This window comes from Octopus bimaculoides, chromosome 19, assembly GCF_046866305.1.
Source record: "Octopus bimaculoides isolate indiv1 chromosome 19, ASM4686630v1, whole genome shotgun sequence".
NCBI classification, from domain to species: Eukaryota; Metazoa; Mollusca; class Cephalopoda; order Octopoda; family Octopodidae; genus Octopus; species Octopus bimaculoides.
In genome coordinates, this window is record NC_142946.1 from 25665440 (window position 1) to 25684425 (window position 18986).

Genomic DNA, 18986 nt, shown 5'->3' on the forward strand with positions numbered 1-18986 from the left:
CTAGGTACAAGCCACATGTGAAGTTCCAACACTTGAAATAACTGAAAAAACCCAAATTGCTAATTCCAAAAAGTACACGGAAGAAAATCTTTAGACGTTTCTTTACTTCTATTATTTGGTGAAAGTGATGATGTATTCTTCTGATTTTTGTCACAATGTTTCATACACTTCCTTACAATTTAAAACAGTTTATTGTATTTTTTCTTTCCAATCATAGCACGTATGACTGAAAAAGTGTCCTAGTAATGAAAGGCATAAATCAAAAAGTAAAGGGAAAGTATCGAGGTAATTAAGTCTCAATATGATAAACAAGTTAACTAGTGTTATCAAGGATAACATTTTACATTATAAACAATGGTTTCTAAAATGCATGGATTTAATAGGATAACAGTTGTTGTGAGTCTGAAAGCTCAGTTATTGAACCAAAACTATGTCTGTGTGATTCCTAATCGAACTTTGCACTCTAACATCAAAACGGTCGCTGCGACTTATAGTCAGGTCAATAATAAAATTCTCAATTTGAACCTTGTAAGTTGGGGGTACATCTTATAGACAAGGGTGCTTTATAGTTGAGTATATACAGTAAGTAGTTGAATAAAAAGGGAGACATTACTATATAGATATATTATAGCAAAAGACAATACAGGCTACTGTACACAACATCATTAGTAACAGCTGTAGTTCTTAGAAGCCATAGCTATGGTTAAATATAAACAAGATAAGATTTACATGAAATAAAGGAATATCAATTTGTGCTGCAAAATTCCTGATGTGAAATCTTGTGTTCAAACCGATATTGTTGTATTTCGGGATGGTCATTTTTTTTTTTTTGCCAAATAAACACACGCATTATATATTTTTTCTTCGCTCTTTATTACTGTTCTTATTTTATTATTTTAACTCATGTCCATTGTCCGGGAATCTTTTGTCACACATCTGTGACCTCTTCAGCGACACTTTTCATTTTCGTGTGTGTTCTTGCTCCACTTACTCCATTCTGTTCCTCTAAGGTATGTATCCTTATGTGTGTATGCCTTTGTGTGTGTGTGTGAGTGTGCATGTGTCATAGTTTTTAACAGCAGTGTGGCCTTCCCCTCCGCAGCCCCATCTTCTCACCCCATTGTGTTGCTGCTGTCCTAAGACCTGAAAATATGGTACAGTTCCTGTATTCCTCTGTGTATGTGTGTTCGCCCACGGTGGTACCATCGTGGTAGTTGTTATTACCATCAATGTCACCACCACTGCTGCTGTCGTTGTTAATCATGTTGTGACATTGTGTGGCCATCCATGAAATTTCTTGTGTTTGTGTGTATGTATGGATTCACTTGGTATGTTGTATGTATCCATGCCCTTTATATAGATTTATTTATTTATTTTATCTATCTCTATATCTAATATCTATCCCAGGTATGTGACAAATACATCTATCTCTATTTCTCGTAAGTATCACAGGTAAGTGCATATGTGTCTATTGTGTGTGTTATCCTGTATTAATTACGGCTTTTTTTTCCTCTCTTCTGTCTTTAGTCATGTGGTGTGGTGTGGTGGTGGGTGTTACTGTTCCATTCATGTTTTCTATTGAGGCTCAGTCTGTCTACTGCTATTTGTGTAGCCTCTGTGATCTGTCTAAGTGTTGTGTCAGTTCTATGTGTCAATAATACCTTAACCTCTATGCTATTAATCAAGCCTCCATGTTCTGCCTGAGCAGGTTAGCAGAGCACTGACAAGCTTTTCCCTTCTTTGAGCTTTTGCCAATGTTCACCTATACACTCTCCTATGCTCACCGATGTAGGTAGTTGTCATATTTCTGCACCGTCCCTCAGTACATCATAAGCTATACACAACATTCCTAACCTTACAATTAACTCATGGGTTCATCCTCCATACAGGGGTCTTATCAAAGGGATAGGTATTGCAGATCAGGGATTTTAATGGGACACCAGGCCTCTCTACTACTTTAATTCATAGATTAGCCTTACTTAATGTTTTTCTAAACAGGTATGCTAGTTCCCCACCAGGGGTAGAGTCGATGAACATGACACTCTTGTATTTTTTGTTGTCATGCCAAGTGTTGGCCTTAGTTATCTTATTACTGGTCCTTTCTGTGTTGTTCCAGGATTCACTCCTGAACAGCAAACAGATCCCCTTAGCATCACTCTCTATGATGGCTTTGTACTTAGTCCTGGCACCTTTGTACACTCTAATCCTGTCCCTTTGGTTGTAGCCAGAGAACTGTATGCAGTGGATGAAGTATTGTACGTGTCTTTCCAATTCCATAAGGTTGCACATGCGAGACACATTCATTACTCTCACCAAGTCAGCTATAAGAATGTTGAACTTGGCGTTGTCCACAACTGCTGCGTTCTTGCGAACCAGGTACTTAGAGGCCATGGGTTTGGCATAATGAGAGTGAAGGATCTGGACCTTACCGTTCTTCGTTTCTAGCCAGAATTCAGTATCTAAAATGGGTAATCTATAGTTAGGGTGCTTACTAGGATAGTCTATCATTATTTCTATACTATTAGCTATTTGCTGGATGCTCTCCATAGTGTTAACTTCTGTAGATCATCAACATTGTCTTGTATGGGTGCTTTGGTTACTATGTTGATATCATCCATGTAGCAAGAGTACATGATTAGGTTTATGGAGTTCTCTGAAAATTTCTCTTTAAGCCTCCTATCCCACCATACCATAAATATGTTAGCCACATTGCCAGCGATACTGACATTGATAGCTGCACCTTCCTCTTGGGTGTATATCGTATTAAACTTAAATATATGACCCTTGAGTATGGTCTTGGTCCTCGCACCCACTGCATGTGCGACCATCTTTTTAACCTGATCTTTATTTTTGGGGTCTGTATAGCTCTGGTCCACCCATTCTATCTCTCTTTAGGGGTTTTCTAGGCCATAGAAGTTATAGTGGGAGGGGGGATCTATTTTTTATTGATCTAGTGGGGCAGAAACAACTAAGGTCATGTTTATGTGACAATGACTATTTAGATAAACAATAGACATGAGTTAAAATAATAAAATAAGAACAGTAATAAACAAGTGAAGAAAAAATATATAGTGTGTGTATTTATTTTGCAAAAAAGAAAAAAATGACCATTCCGAAATACAAAAAAAGGGATCTCTGTTATCAATAAATAATCTGTGGAAGCACATAACACACACAATTCATCTGCATGCAGCCACTCTATAAACTTATTCAGACAGCTGTGTGAATTTTAGAAGACCTTTGTGAAATAATCTGCAGACTCAATGAGGAACATGTCTTCACTCAACTGTAAAATTCCTGTTCTTAGATTCTTTGAAACGAGAAAGAAAATATTCAATGTAATGTAATGCAGGCAGTTCAGGAACCTTATTCTTTGGATGCCAATGCTCTTTGAGGGGGCAACTTGATAAATAGATAGATAGATATATGTGGAGAGAGAGAGAGAGAGGGGGTGGGGAGAGATTATCCAGAATGGCCCCTAAGTATTTTCCATTTCTTCTATTGTTCATGTACACATGTGAAAGGAAGTGAGATAGAGAGAAAGAGAGTAGTGTACAAACAAAAGAAAAGAGCATTTGATACGTTTTGTAGAGTTTACATTTATTTGCAATAAATCACTAACTCAGAAGCAGACATCTGAACAACCGGAATTTGGCAGAGGTAAAGAATACACACACCACCCGTTTTCGGCGTAACCCTAACCTTAAAACCTAACCCCTAACCCTAAACACCAGGTGTGCGTATTCTGTACCGTTATCCAGAATTTTTTTTATTTCACTTCTACAAAACTTTAAGTAGTGCAATTTTGTGTCAAAATATATACACACACATGCGCACGTGTGAACCAGAAGATCAAATTATTACCATTGGTTTTACAATAATATTAGAGTATAATAATAATGATAATACTACTAATAATAATAATAATAATAATAATAATAATAATAATAATAATAATGAAACTAGCTGGATTCGTGAAAACTTCATGGAAAATATAAAAAATGTAAACATCTGTAAATTGTGTGCTGGTGCCATGAGAAATGTTTGTATATTGTGACACAATAATATCCAATATTGGCTGAGGACCCAGTATACAGAATATGGTAATTAATTATATTGCAAGAAAATAAAAGTAACATCCAAGATTTGCTGTCTACTCTGAAAATACTGATAAATATTTAAAAACACAAAACAAAAGCCACCTTCCTTTCAGTCACCACTCTCTGTCTCACTCCTTCTCTGTTCCTCCTCTCCCTCACTTTATTTGCTCACTTCAAGTATACTTCCTCTACTTAATACCTTTTCTTTTTCTTTCTACCTCTCCCTTCAATTGTAGAAAAGTAACAGTGACATCCACAGGTATTGCTGAGAGAGAGAGAGAGTGTGTGAGAGAAAGAGACAGACAGACAGAATAACTGTCAGACAGACAGATACAACGATAGGCCACTGTTAGGACCGGATTAATACCTGTAGTGACTCTGATGACTAAAAAGATTTTCCTGCCCCTATATAGGATCTTTTTTTGTTTTCTTCCAACTATTTAAAGGTTTATCTTGCTCCAGTCCACTCAGCTGGCCAAAATGAGTAGTACCTGTAATTCAAAGGGGCCAGCCTTGTCACATTCTGTGTGAGGCTGAATCTCCCTGAGAAATACATTAATGGTATACATGTCTGTGGAGTGCTCAGCCACTTGCATGTTCATTTTATCCTGGTGTGGTAACGAAAAGTGAAAGTGACATTCAATATTTGCTGTAGTTATCTGTCTTTGATTTACTAATGTGTCTCTGTATCTACTTTTCTTTTGATGTATGTATCAATCTACTCTGAAAATACTGATAAGCATTTTTTTCTCTTCCTTTCAGTCACCACTCACTCTCTCTCTATCACTCTTTCTCTTTCTATCCCACTCCCTCTCTGTCACTCCTCTCTCTTTCTCTCTCTCTCTGTACCTCTCCCTTCAACTTTTTTACCTCTTCCTTTGAAGTAAGTGTGACACACACCACAGGTATGTACAAAAACAAAAAAAAAATTACCGTATTTTCACTCACATCAATTCATACAACGGAAGAAATTCTCTCAGTTATGACATTGGTTGCTGTACCTTTGAAGCTTAAAACTTAGTGAAGCCACAGGCGTAAATTGTCCGACATACCTCTGAATATACATTTGTATCCCAGTACATGGGTCAAACAAACACAAGAATCACAATAAGAGACATTGAACACAACACAGATACATGACTAGAGGTGACTAGTAGCAGTAAAGACAAGTACTCAAAGCTGGGCTAATGAAAGGGGATGTGTGATCAGGAGAAAAATTTAAAAAAAAAAAAAAAAAAAGGAAAATTAAAATAATGAAGATCAATTGTAACAACTAAAAGAACAAAAAACCCTAGACTCCAGAGCATCACCAGGTAAAACTCTGGGCATGGCAAGTGAAATATCTTTATGCCCAGTATCAGAAATCAATAAGCAAATGCTTTGTCCTCTAATAGTTAATAGACAACAAGAAAGGAGCATAAAAATGTCACAGAAAAAGAAGACTCAGCAGAAAACAACAAAAACAGGTGAAGTGGAACAATTTCTTCCAAATAACAATGAAATTCCTCTTCAGGAAAATATGAAAGAAATTTAAGATAATGAAGATGAACAAAGATTTACCAGTCTTGGAAAATCACACAAACAGCTACACATCTCTGGTGCCACAAACTTACCAAAAACGTTATAATGATACAAAAACAGTTAGATCCAAAATATAAACAACATACAAAAAATAGATTGTTAGAAAATTTAAGACTAATCATTATAATTAACTTAAAAGAGATTACCCTCTAGATGTTGTCAACACCAAATGTTACAAAAAATTGCTTAATGATGTATTCAATTACACTCAAACACAATTTGAGAAATGATTAAGTGAAGAGAGCCATGGGTCTCCTAACTGAACCTGACCAGTAATCTTTCATATTTCATTTCCTTTAATTATATCTCATTTTAATTACTTTGTTTTATTCAACTTCTTTATTTTTCTCTGTGTACATATGTGGGTGTATGTACATACATGTGTATCTGTGTGTGTATCTGTGTGTGTGTGTGTGTGTGTGCATACCTTTAAAATTCTTACTATATCCTTCCCTGTATTGTATAATGAATTTCACCCCTCTCTTTGCAATTATAAAGGTGTTTTTAAGGTTTCGCATTTTCATTCCTTCCTTAGTAACCCAAAGTGAAAGTTCATTATTTTTTGTATCTTTTCAAGCCTTTGTGGTTAATAAAGAAAAGATTATCATTATTATTAAGGTAGCAAGCTGGCAGAATTGTTAATGTGTTGGACAAAATGCTTAGTGGCACTTCTGGCTCTTTACATTCTGAGTTCAGATCCTGACAAAGTCAACTTTGCCTTTCATCCATCTAAAGTTGATAAAATAAAATACTAGTCAAGTACTGGAATAAAAAATGAAATTGACTAATCATTTCCTCCTAAAATTACTGGCCTTATACCAAAATTAGAATGAATCGTTATTATAAGCTGGCAGAGTTGTTACTACATCAAACAAAATGCTTAGCAGCATTTCTTCTGGTATTATTTTGTGAGTCTGCCAATTTTCAAAAATACATAAACAAAGAATCAATTTATAAACCAGAAACTAGTAAGAGGCCATAACATAGTTTTATTAATATCTGAAACCATTTCACTCAGATCATGTGGTTAATGCTTTAGGAAAAAGCATGGATATTATATTTCCATTTCTTCTCGCTTATAAATACAGAAACTCTGTATTGTATTTTGTAAGCAACAATGTTGTTGATACAGGTTTCCAATGGGCCACATAGTGGCTCAATGTATTTCTGATATTGGGAGTGATGAGAAGGTGACTATACAACCCAGACAAGCACTATTTGGGAACAAATACCAATAAGTACTTTTATTTGAAAGCATTGAGTTATTAGTCTTCCATCAATGTTTATGTCTACACTATCAAAGGATATATGCAGACACGCATATGTGCATGCACGCACACACACACACACACATACATATATAGCAAGCTTCCACACAGTTCCACCACCACCAAATTCCTCTCACACGGTATTGATCAATGTTACAGAAGACACTTGTCACAACAGGATCATACCAGAAACTGCAAAGTGAATTCCTCACCACACAATGTTCATTTTGTCTCAAAAGAAATCAATATGTTACAAATGCCTCGTGTTATATTTATTGAATTGAATTTTATGTTTAAACCACTTAGAATCCCCAAAGCAAGAAGATTGATACTCAGGTGTTGCTAGAAAAATCTTAATCACCAAACATGTTTCTTGTGAAGCGAAAACAACATTTGCTTTAAAAATAGTTATGCTTTTATGTGACTTCTGGAAAAACAAGGAATTACTGAGAAGCTAACCCTCACCTTTGATATGTTGACATTGGCAATCATGAGTTCCCTCAATAAACATATCAAGTATAAGATGAAAGACCAGATGGCAAGCTTAGGAATAATTCTTTTAGAAATTTTCCTGCAAAGAAAATGAAGCCCATTATCTGTACCATTACTCTTTGGAGACAATATCTCCATGCTGTATGGATATGTGCAAAAAGAATACCTTTAAAATTCATTATATAAAAACATATTGAATGTAATGAAAAAAAAAGGACTATAATATAAACACACACACATAAAACCATGTACTAAATAATATTACGAAGTCAACACCCAACTGAGTATACACGAAGGTTTAGCCGTTTTCATTAAATGAGAAACACTTTCGAATGATCGTTGACAAATAGAGAATAATATAAAAATTAAAATAAAAAACTTTCACAGGGATTGAGAGAGAATTAATATCAGCCCAAATAGTAAAATTGGTTTAAAATGTTTTTGCTCATTGCTATATAATGCTATAGTTAACACTGAACGTCCACATACCTAATACAGTGAGCAAAATTTGTTTAATTAATCCATTTAGCCTTTGCGGAGTTTGATTAAGGGGAGGCAACTCAATTGATTAGAATTATTCCACTAAGGTGCTAAACTTGATTTCAAATATTGGCACAAGACCAGCAATTTCGAGGGAGGGATTTAGTCGATTACATCGATTCCAGTGTTCAAATGGTACTTATTTTATCGACTCTGAAAGAATGAAAGACAAAGTCGATCTCGTCAGGATTTTAACTCAAAACGTGATGACGCACAAAATATCGCTAAGCATTTTGCCTATCGTGCAAACAGTTCTGTCAGCTTGCCGCCTTAATGAATTGCTACTATTAAACATGTGTAAATACCGCCATAATCTACTTTGCCTTTCATGCTTTCGAGATCGATAAAATAAGTACTGGGATCGATATAATCGGCTTAACCCCTTCCTCGAACTTACTGGCCTTGTTAAAAAAATTTGAAACCAACAAGTGTTGTATCCCTGGAAGTGAACTATTATAGGGGATACACTCCATTCTAGATTAAGTTAAGATGAAGCAGACTTAGACATTTGAAATTTTGAATCACTGTGTAAACTTATCTTTGGCAAGCATGATGTAGTCTTCAGTCATGTTTCAGTCTTATTAGATGAACTCGGTAAACCATAGTCTTTTCTTTACTTATCAAACTAATAAGAGAATCAAAATTTGTGTATACTCATAAAGGTCAGTCTACAGCTGATAATTTCCTCTTCTCCATATGTAATTCCAATTTAAATTGAGATTTCGGAGTTACCTCCCCTATTACATTTAATTAATGAAACTGTTTCCCACTTTTCCTCACTTTTTTTCTTAACACCGAATTAATTACTATTTTTTTTTCAATCGGTAATTAATTACTTTTGTTTTTTCAATGCTCAGTTTTTTTTAAAAAAACTTGTAATTCTGAAGGTAAGGACTTATCCAGTTTTCTCATTTTGTTATTGGAAATATATTTATAAAAAAAAACTTTTTTACAACTTCAAGAATGCAATGTTGAATTTTAGATTCTCATTAAAAGAATTTAGATTTTTAATATCTCAGAACAGTAAAAGAATTAAAAATAAGTTTCCATAACTACTGTTGTATTAACACTTATGTTACTTAGTATTTTGAATAATATTAAAAAAAAAAACGGATAATTATTAATAAATCATTGAATCATGGCAGAATAGTAACACAGCAAATTTCGTTGCAATACTACCACACACGCACATGCCGATATAGGATAACTATGGGCAACTGTTTAGAAACCTCCAGCTTCTACACCCAAATTATAAATACGCATTTATACCAACAATAATTCGTGCATTTAGTTTTGTGCAGTAATGTCCAAGTGACAATCTGGATAAGCTAAGGTTTTCAGAAAAAGAATACGAATTATTACGTTTATGTATTTGTTTTGCAACATTCCTGTTGTGAAATCGTGTGTTGAAACATTATTATTATATTTGGGGATAGTCGTGTTTAATTTTTCCAATTAACCACACGCACTATATACTTGGTCTTCACTTCAGCTTTAATATTCTTATTTTGGTGTTGTTTAATCAAGAGAATGGACGAAACAGAACAGGAGACACGTGGGATGGCGGGTTGTTGAAGAGGTCACAGGACGTGCGACGAAAGAATTAAATAAGAATAAGAATAAAGCTGTATAGTACGTGTGGTTAATTGGTAAAAAATATGACCATCATCAAATATAACAATAGAAGTTAATTTGTACATTACAAATGCAATCTGGAAGTGGAACAGTAAAAATATGCAAGAGTTTTCTCAAGTTTAAGATGACATTGTTTTTATTTACATTCCAACGATGAAGTTTTGTATCTTTGTTAGGAACTTGCTCCTTCCTCAGAGGAAGGATTTAAATAATTAAAAACAGAAGAGAACATACATATGTGTACGTGTGTATATTAAATGCCTTCTCTATTATTCTTGAAAAGTTTTTACTCAGTTACTTATTTAATACTATTTACAAAATCATAACATTTTTATGAACTACACTAAAGCCTGGTGTAGATAGTGATAAAATTCTGTATTCAATGAAGCAACACTAAAATAGTCAATTTTTTAGAGTGGTATTTTATTGAGTAAAGAACAGACTTTCTGGAGTAAAAACATTGCAGTCCATTTCACGAACAGAAGTGAGACAAAAAAAAAAAAAAGTATAAATCATCTGATAGATCTTTTCGGTTTGGCTGCCAGCATTTCAAAAATTAAAGTTTACCGAAAATTTTAAAATTTGGCAAAATAATACATTTGCCCAAACTGAATTGCTGGAGTTATTTCATTTTCTTCCAGAAAAATGTTTTTAAAAAGTTAAAGAGGTTTAAAGTTTGATCATTTTCACCCAGTCAGGAAACAAGATTTGGAAGCTGTCATTCTGTCGTCAATATTTGTAAACAACACGTGTTCTGTCTCCGGTAATTTTCTTTGATGTAAATAAATCTTATTTAGCTGTTATTTTTAGCACACCTCACAACCACCTCAATGCTCAATGACAAAAAGAAACAGACATTTAAGCATTAAATATACATTTAATGCAAATGCGATGGACAACACGTTACATGCGATAAACCCTTTACAATTTAAATTTACTTAAAAACAAACATTTAAGCATTCAATATGCACAACACGCTACATGCAATAAACACATTACAATTTTTAACAGAAAAATTTGGAAGAATTAGATGAAAGTTCCTCTGTGATTTTCTTTCATGTAAATAAATGTTTAGGCATTCAATATTTATGTTAATTTTAAAATTTGCCAGCAAAACCTTATAAAATGACAATGTTCCAAAAGATGTACGTGTTTATATGTTATATATGAAATTAAGAGTGAACAAAATATGCTTAAAAAACGAACATTTAAGCATGCAATAAGCAACACATTACAAAATATTTTTAGGTTGAAAACGTAAGTTAGAAATGCATTCAATTAATTTTTCAAACAAATCACAATTTTCATACCTCCTGCGCCACATAAATTTACAGAGATATGAATCTATCATAGAACGGTGAGTGCCACAGCGTCGTTTATTACCTTGCTTCACAGAGGCCCACGTACTCTCCACTTTCGGGTTAACAGACCCAATGCTGTGGTTCACCGTTCTATGCCCAAAATTGTAGCCATCAATTTCAGGAATGTGAGAGTACGCCCTCCACAAACCGTTGAAAATTGTGGTTCCTGGAAGAATCGAGTAGCGTATGCATTCTTCCAGTGTGTCACGATTCCGACATGGCAGTGCGCACAGAAAAACCTGTCTGGTCTCGCGACACACTCTTAGGTCAAACTAAAGTGTTTGACAGGAACAAAAAAAAAAAAAAGTGCAATAGGTGTATAACAACATGTAGTAAACGAATATGAAAAAAAAAATGCGCGATATTATTTTTTCCCCCACTTTTTTGTGACGTGGTGGGTGAGGTACGGACTCAGATAATTCACACGATCCAGTAACTCAGGTCAAACACTGGAGTTTAAAAGTCAAGGTCTGAATTTTCCGAGTCCTATCCCCCCGTTCGCCAGCGTGCATTGTTTTTTCATATTCGTTTACTACATGTTGTACACCTATTGCACTTTAAAAAAAAAATTGTTTTTTTTTGCTCGAGTCAAACACTTTAGTTTGACTCGAAAACCCACGGCACAATATCCTCTGTTTTCAATCTTTCCAATCTAGTTACTGGAGCTAGCTGCCATAATCACACAAATACACATGCTTCCTCGTAGATAAAAGTCTCCTGAGACCCCCTTCGGTCATGACTGAGCATGGGATTGCACCTAGAAAATTACCCTCCTAGGCACAAATCTGGGCAAGGTTGTTTATGGAAGACCAGCAGTCATCCATACATACCGGCCTCCTCTCTCCACGCCACCAGTGTTATCCAAGGGAAAGGAAAAGGCCGATAAAGCTTGGCACCTGTGACGTCGCAACTCATTTCTACAGCTGAGTGAACTGGAGCAACGTGAAATAAAGAGTCTTGCTCAAGAACACAACACGCAGCCCAGTCCGGGGTTCGAACTCACAACCTCACGATCGACGCTCTAACCACTGAGCCATGCGCCTTCACAGATAAAAGACTATTAACCTATAAAAGCGTATTGTTATACTGAATGTGAAATCAATTTAAACAGAATTGATACTGGCAGCGAAACAGAAAAGATCGGGGTTAATGTTTACAACTTGACCCGGAAACGAAAATCAGAAAAAATAGTGCAATACGTGTAAAAAGAGGTGTAGGAAACGAATTTTAAAAAAATGCTAGCAAAGCAACGGGAGGGTGGGGAGAGGACCTCGGAAAATTCACAAAATCCGAGCTTTTCCCTCATAACTTTTTGGAAAATGGGTTTTTTTTCAATAAAATTTTATATAAATACGCTTCAAGCAGCATACATTACGATTATAATGAAATTTGTGGGGAAAATCTTTTCCAAGGAGGTGGGGAGAGAACTTCGGAAAATTCACAAGATCCGAGTTTTTCCCTTGTAACTGTTTGGAAAATGTGTTTTTTTAATTTTTTAATTTTATATAAATACCTTTCAAACGGCATACATTACGACTATAAAGTAATTTGTGGGGAAAATCTTGAGGTGGGGTGAGGACTTTCAGAAAATTCCTAAGATCCGAATTTTTCCTCGTTATATTCCAAAATCACATTCAACTTTCTACAGATACCGTAGTGTTCATTTCTACCCACTTTCAATATTTTTTAATGTTTTGGCTTCAATTTTGTTTCATTTCATCTTCAATTATTTTTACGCTCTTTTAACCCTTCCGTCGTTATTCTCTTTCTCTCTCTCTTTATCTATATATATATACATATATCTATATACATACATACATATATATATGTATATATATATATATATATATATATATATATATATGTATATATATATATATATATATATATATATATATATATATATATATATGTATATATACACATGTATATACACATATATATATACACATATATATATACATACGCACACATATATATATGTATATATACAGACACGTTAAATTTTTACAAGATTTTCTCCACAAATTACTTTATAGTCGTAATGTATGCCGTTTGAAAGGTATTTATATAAAATTTCATTGAAAAAAAACCCATTTTCCAAAAAGTTATGAGGAAAAAACTCGGATCTTGTGAATTTTCCGAGGTCCTCTCCTCACCCTTCCGTTGCTTTACGAACATTTTTTTTTATATTCGTTTCCTACACATTTTTTTTACACCCATTGCACTATTTTATTCTGATTTTCGTTTCTGGGTCAAGTTGTAAACATTAACCAAGATCCGATATAATAAAGTATAAAAGAGCGTATAAAGAGTCAATATTTATATTCTGTAAAATTTTAGAGGACCGCGTCTTCCTAGTGTCTTTAAAGGTGAGGGGGGGGGGGGTAATAAATTTACTTCTGGTGACTCAGTTCACTAAATGAAGAGTAATATTTATTTAGACGTTTTGGAAATATCTACTAACAAGGAGCATTGACGGGTAATTACGAAGAATGATAATGATATCCTTGATCATGAAGTACAAATGACTGAAGAATGAAAATGTTGAAGGTGGATGACGAGCTTTTGAATACAATTATCTTTCGTCCATACAAATGTACTTAAAATCTACCAATTGGTGTAAACATTCAACGTTCATCATCATCATTATTTAACGTCCATGTTACATGTTTGGAATAGGAGACTCATATCACCCACTCAACAGAACACGGAAGAGAAAATAAATAAACTATGTTTCTCATTAACAGTTAAAAAGATAAATTCATTAACTGTGATGCATAAAGATTAAAATGAACTCTAATCCCTATATGATATTAACATAGATTATTGTATTTTAAAAGTAGTTGTGTAATCAACAGTAACAAAATATAGTCACCACACACGCGGTGTGTATAGGTGTATCTGCATGTACGTCCATGCCCACCCATCGTCTCCCTATTTCTCATCAATCCACAGTTTTATTGTTCCAATGCTCTCCACCCTTTCTTTCCTGTCAATCATGACTTCCTCCTTCCTAAAAGCCACTTCTATTCCTTATAACCTTCCCCACAAACCCATATTTACCATCAACCACACCTTCGGCTTTATTCACTACATTCATCTCTTTTAACATTCTTCCATACTCACCCACTTGTCTCATCATCTGTTCTCATTCTCTCTTCTACTTAGCTTCTTATATCTTGAAAGTAAACCCTGTCAACCTCGTCACCACCATCATTATCTCTCTTTTCACTTACTCTCACTCATATATAATGATGAGGTAGCCATGTATTTCCTCTACAGCAAGACACCTGTCCCTTTTCCTATCATTCTTTAACATCTCAACACCTGGCATAAAGTCACTTTCCTCTCTACTACGACCCCACTCAACTGGGGAGGGGGACTTTTTGTCTTGTGAGTTACATGGTGACTTGACTTGTGCAGGTGTCACACACACAAAAACAAATTTTAAAAACGCCCAGTACACTCCATAAAGTAGTTGGCATTTGGGAGGGCCTCCAACTACAGAGGCATGCTAAAGCAGTCATTGATGTTCAGTTAAGTACTTTTATTCACATTATATCAAACCATCCTTTAATATCAAACATGAATGATGATGATATGATACACATATGCATTTTTATTTTTTAATTAGTAGAAAGTTACCAAAGTGACTCAGGGGTTGTGAGTTTTGTACATTTACGAAAGTCTGTCCTTGAATTACTTTTGTGATTCTCTGTCAATTAAAAAATAAAAAAGATATACTCAGGTATTGAGTTCTGTTTCTCTTGTTTGATTTACTATACTAAACCCTTATATACATAAACACGCATACATACACATGCAGACATACATATGTGCATCAAAAAGCCACAGTTTGTGTTTAGTTCATATAGAGTTGGGATGTGTGAATAGAAATATTTCCTGTGGATAGCAACTGGAAGCTGCTCTTGAAGTCCTAGCCTCTAAGGACATAACTCAATGATACTGTTAGGTGTCATATGTAATCTGTAGGTGCAGGCATGGCTGTCTGGTAAGAAGTTTGCTTTCCAGCCATATGGTTCTGGGTTCAGTCCCACTGAGTGGCACCTTGGGCAAGTGTCTTCTACTATAGCCTTGGGCCAACCAAAGCCTTGTGAGAGGATTTGGTAGATGGAAACTGAAAGAAGCCCATTGTGTATATATATATATATATATATATATATATATATATATATATATATATATATATATATATGTGTGTGTGTGTGTGTGTGTGTGTGTCACTATGTCTGTGTTTGTTCCCTACCACTGCTTGACAATCAGAGTTGGTGTGTTTACATCCCCATAACATAGTGGTTCGACAAAAGAGACTGATAGAATAGAATAAGTATCAGGCTTAAAAGAAAAATAAATCCTGGGGTCAATTTATTAGATTAAAACCCTTCAAGGCAGTGCTGCAGTCAAATGACTGAAACAAGTAAAAAACAAAAGATAAATCTATAATAAGAAAGACATACTCATCATTATTTTAGATTGCATTTGAAAGCTAATATGTTATCCCGTACAGGTATTCCTTGCTATTTTAGTCAACTTTGAAACATTTTAGGATGATATCCATGATTGTGTGTGTGTGCACACATGTATATGTATTTTACTGTTTTAGTGAAAAACCTATATTTTATCAAGGGTATATCAGAACTAATGTGCACCAATTCTATTCATATAATGAAAGAAGGGACAATATAGTAATTTTAAACATGGAACTATATGATTTCTGTTTGTTGGTCTTCATCAATGAATGCTAGGGCTATTAAAGCTTCTGAGTGTGAGATCTGAAGGGCTGAAATGAACAGGCAGGAGATGGTTATCAGTAAGTAAAAGCTAAAAGTTAATCATATCCATTAACAAAAGCTACAATTCCAAGTTCTGACAAATCTGTAAATTTCCCAATATGGATAATCATTTATTTGTTTCATTGGAAAAAAGTGAATTTTATTTATTGAAAGCTGATGATACATGACTACAGAATGACAATGTTTTAAAATATCTCCTGTAAGTCTATATAAGGGTGATTTAGATAGCCTCAGTAGAGGCAAAGAAAACAATTGAAGACAGACATTATTGGATTCTTTAAACTTTGAACTAAAAGCTTTCATCAGTGCAAGAAGATAAGTTCTACTAACTGAAATGATTAAGAACTATATTTTCAATTACAAAATTCATGTGACTGATAACAATTTAATTTCCAAGAGGTATAGATATCAGTATGGAACATGTACAAGTATGTATGTAGTGAAGTATGTGGTGCATACATGTGTATGTATGTTTGTATAACTATTCAGGGATCTCAGTCAAGCCTGAATTTCATCCACCATCATCACATATTAGCATAATTCCTTCCTGAGACATAAATATCTGATTATAGTCTGAGATAGATAATTATCTATTTCAGATCCATCTCTACTCTCCAAGATACACTCTTTAACTTTGCTTTGATAAGTAATGCCTGTATATAAATAGAAACACTTACTGCTCTCTCCTGTATTTCAGCAGCAATTATTTCCAGTTACTCTGGCTCAGAGACCCACAAAGTTCTTTGAAGTTCATCTGCTGCCTCTAACATTTCTCAAATAAATCTCCAGTTGCCATCAACTCTTTCTCCAGTTGCCATCACCTCACTTCATTTTGAAGTCATTGTAATTGGAGAGTTAAATGTACAAAACGTCTGCTGGCTCAAGCCCTCCTCCCACATTGATACTGCTGGTGAACACTAAATTGTTTGCCATTCTGAACTGTCTCACATTTATGTGATACTGCCACTACATATACACATTCTTGACAACATACGAAAGAAGGCTACCTAATTACTTCACAAATCACCTACACTCCAACAAATAGCTTAGTTACTTCTTTCTGTCTCTCTTATCACTACAACATAGCTTCTTCTCCTCTGGACTAATGGATAGCATACTTTCTTCAACTAAGTTATGTGTCCTATCTTCATCTCATTCTCTCTACTTCACTTCTCAGACCTTGCAGCAACCCCGTTTCCCACTCCTTCCTTCTTGGAACTGTAACCCTCTGGAATTCCTCCCCATTCCACAATTTTCCTACAGTCACTAACTTCCAGGTGTTCGAGCAGAACATCAACTACATCTCTCTAACCAATCAAGAACCTTCAAAGATCATGGATATTGTTCCTCTTTCTTTGACTTTCTTATAAAAATATTTATAAGTGAATTACTGCTCATAAAATACATTGTGTGTAAGAAGAATGTCCACTGGGAATGAGAGTCAGAAATTTAGAAAAAAAATTTCATTTTAAAATATTTTCCTTAGCCCCAATTTTGTTAATTTAATTATGAAAGATAGAGTTCTTTATTATTCAGAGGACATTTAAAGTCAAACTTTTAAGGATTACTCATTTGAAGTTTATAAATTCCAGGTTTAGAAAGTAACAGGGTAGAAAAAAACTAACAAATATAGAGAACAGTGGCAGTAGTCATGAATTTGCAGAATACATTTCTAGGGGTATTTCAGTTGTTGCACTTGATTGGTCGAATTGAATGAATGTGAATAAAAAATAAAGTTTAGAGAAATAACCAAATAGAGATCAATCAGTAAAGTTATCTTTGCGATTTTACGTTATTATTTCCCTTGTCTTTCCTGCTCTTACCTCTAATTAGATTTTATGTTTGGTAGGGAGTTACAAAACAAACCAATAAAAATTAGAAACACTTGGCTTATCAAGTGGCAGTGGAGACAGAAAAGATCAGAAATTTATTATAAAACTTACATTTCTGTGAGTTAACTGTTAAGATTTTAAGGAAGAAAAGAGAAACAGGTACACTGATGAGTCAATCCATGTAGCTATCAACTAACATGTGACAGGTGCATGGTTTAAATTTTGCCGGAGGGCTTGTAGCAATTGATGCTTATAATGTCTTTAAAAAACAAGAAAAAAAGACAGTTATCTATCTAACGTTCTTTTGTATTATTTTCTTCTACTCTGGGTTTGTGACTGAATGAAGTAAAAATAGTGAACAATATAAAAATATGGAGGGCAATATGTGCAGAGTATGAAACAAATTCCTGTTTCAATCTTTCAATGATAGGGATATTCTTATGTTCTAACATAATATATATCTTATATCTATTACTACAGTATATATCATTAAATAAAGTAAATATGTATGAAAATAATTACTTACAATTTTAAGATTCCAGACTTTTTCCCAATCATCATAAAAACAAAATCATGGTATGTAATTACTCCTGTACCAGTGCGATCAACTTGTTCAATCATCTTCTTAATTTCCAAATGTGTTTTGGCTTGGCCAAGTCTTTCAAGCATTCGTTTCACATCCATAATATCTAATTTGAAAAATTAGAAAATATAAATCAGGCAACAGATCACTGTTGGGGGAGGAAGAGAGTTGTTTTAAATAAACCATAGTAGTTAACAAATAACATTATTTTTCAGGGCATTAATGTAATAATTTGAACATTATTGAAAGAATGTTTATTGACTCAGATGTTGGCTAAATGAGTACTAATAGCCTTCTCAACATTGTTTAATTTAGTGGGGTGATTTGATTTTATGCTACTATATTAGAGTGTTTCATTTTGGTTTCATTTAAGAGTGGTATTAGCTCATGTCTAACAAGTAGTCTATTTTAAGGCAGTTGCCTCTATAATCTTTAGACTTAATTCTTTAAACAATTCAATAAAGTTTTATTCTTCTAAATTTATCAGTTTATCCATTATCATACATCGTTTGCTTATTTCAATCATTTGACTGGGACACTGACTTGAAGGGTTTTAGACACACTTTGCACCCATTTTCTCCTCACCAATCCAAATACATTACAGACTTCCTACAACAATCCACCTACTACAACCATTTTTTAGACCTAAATCAGAGAAACAGAAATGTGAAAGGGAACAAAATGTACTAGAACAACCTAAAATAATCAACTTAACAAAGAAAATCCTAAGTACTACACAAACTAAAATTCTAGCAAGAGGTTTAAAGTTTACACGAA

At 34.2% G+C, this 18986-nt stretch overlaps 1 protein-coding gene across 6 annotated transcripts in view; it reads right to left on the reverse strand.

The window, feature by feature from the left end:
- Window positions 1-18986, reverse strand: part of LOC106883271 (allograft inflammatory factor 1) — a 123600-nt gene that overhangs the window by 30424 nt on the left and 74190 nt on the right. For 5 of the 6 annotated variants that reach the window (XR_016245203.1, XM_014934217.3, XM_089366650.1 and 2 more), the window contains exons 5-6: window positions 18153-18315; window positions 7415-7520 (exon numbers count right to left, since the gene is read on the reverse strand). Coding sequence is in view for 5 of the 6 variants with exons in the window: in XM_014934217.3 (XP_014789703.1) it covers window positions 7415-7520; window positions 18153-18315 (269 nt within the window). In the remaining variant the exon portion in view is untranslated. The remainder of the gene's footprint in view (window positions 1-7414; window positions 7521-18152; window positions 18316-18986) is intronic. The other variant, XM_014934220.3, reaches the window with a different exon arrangement.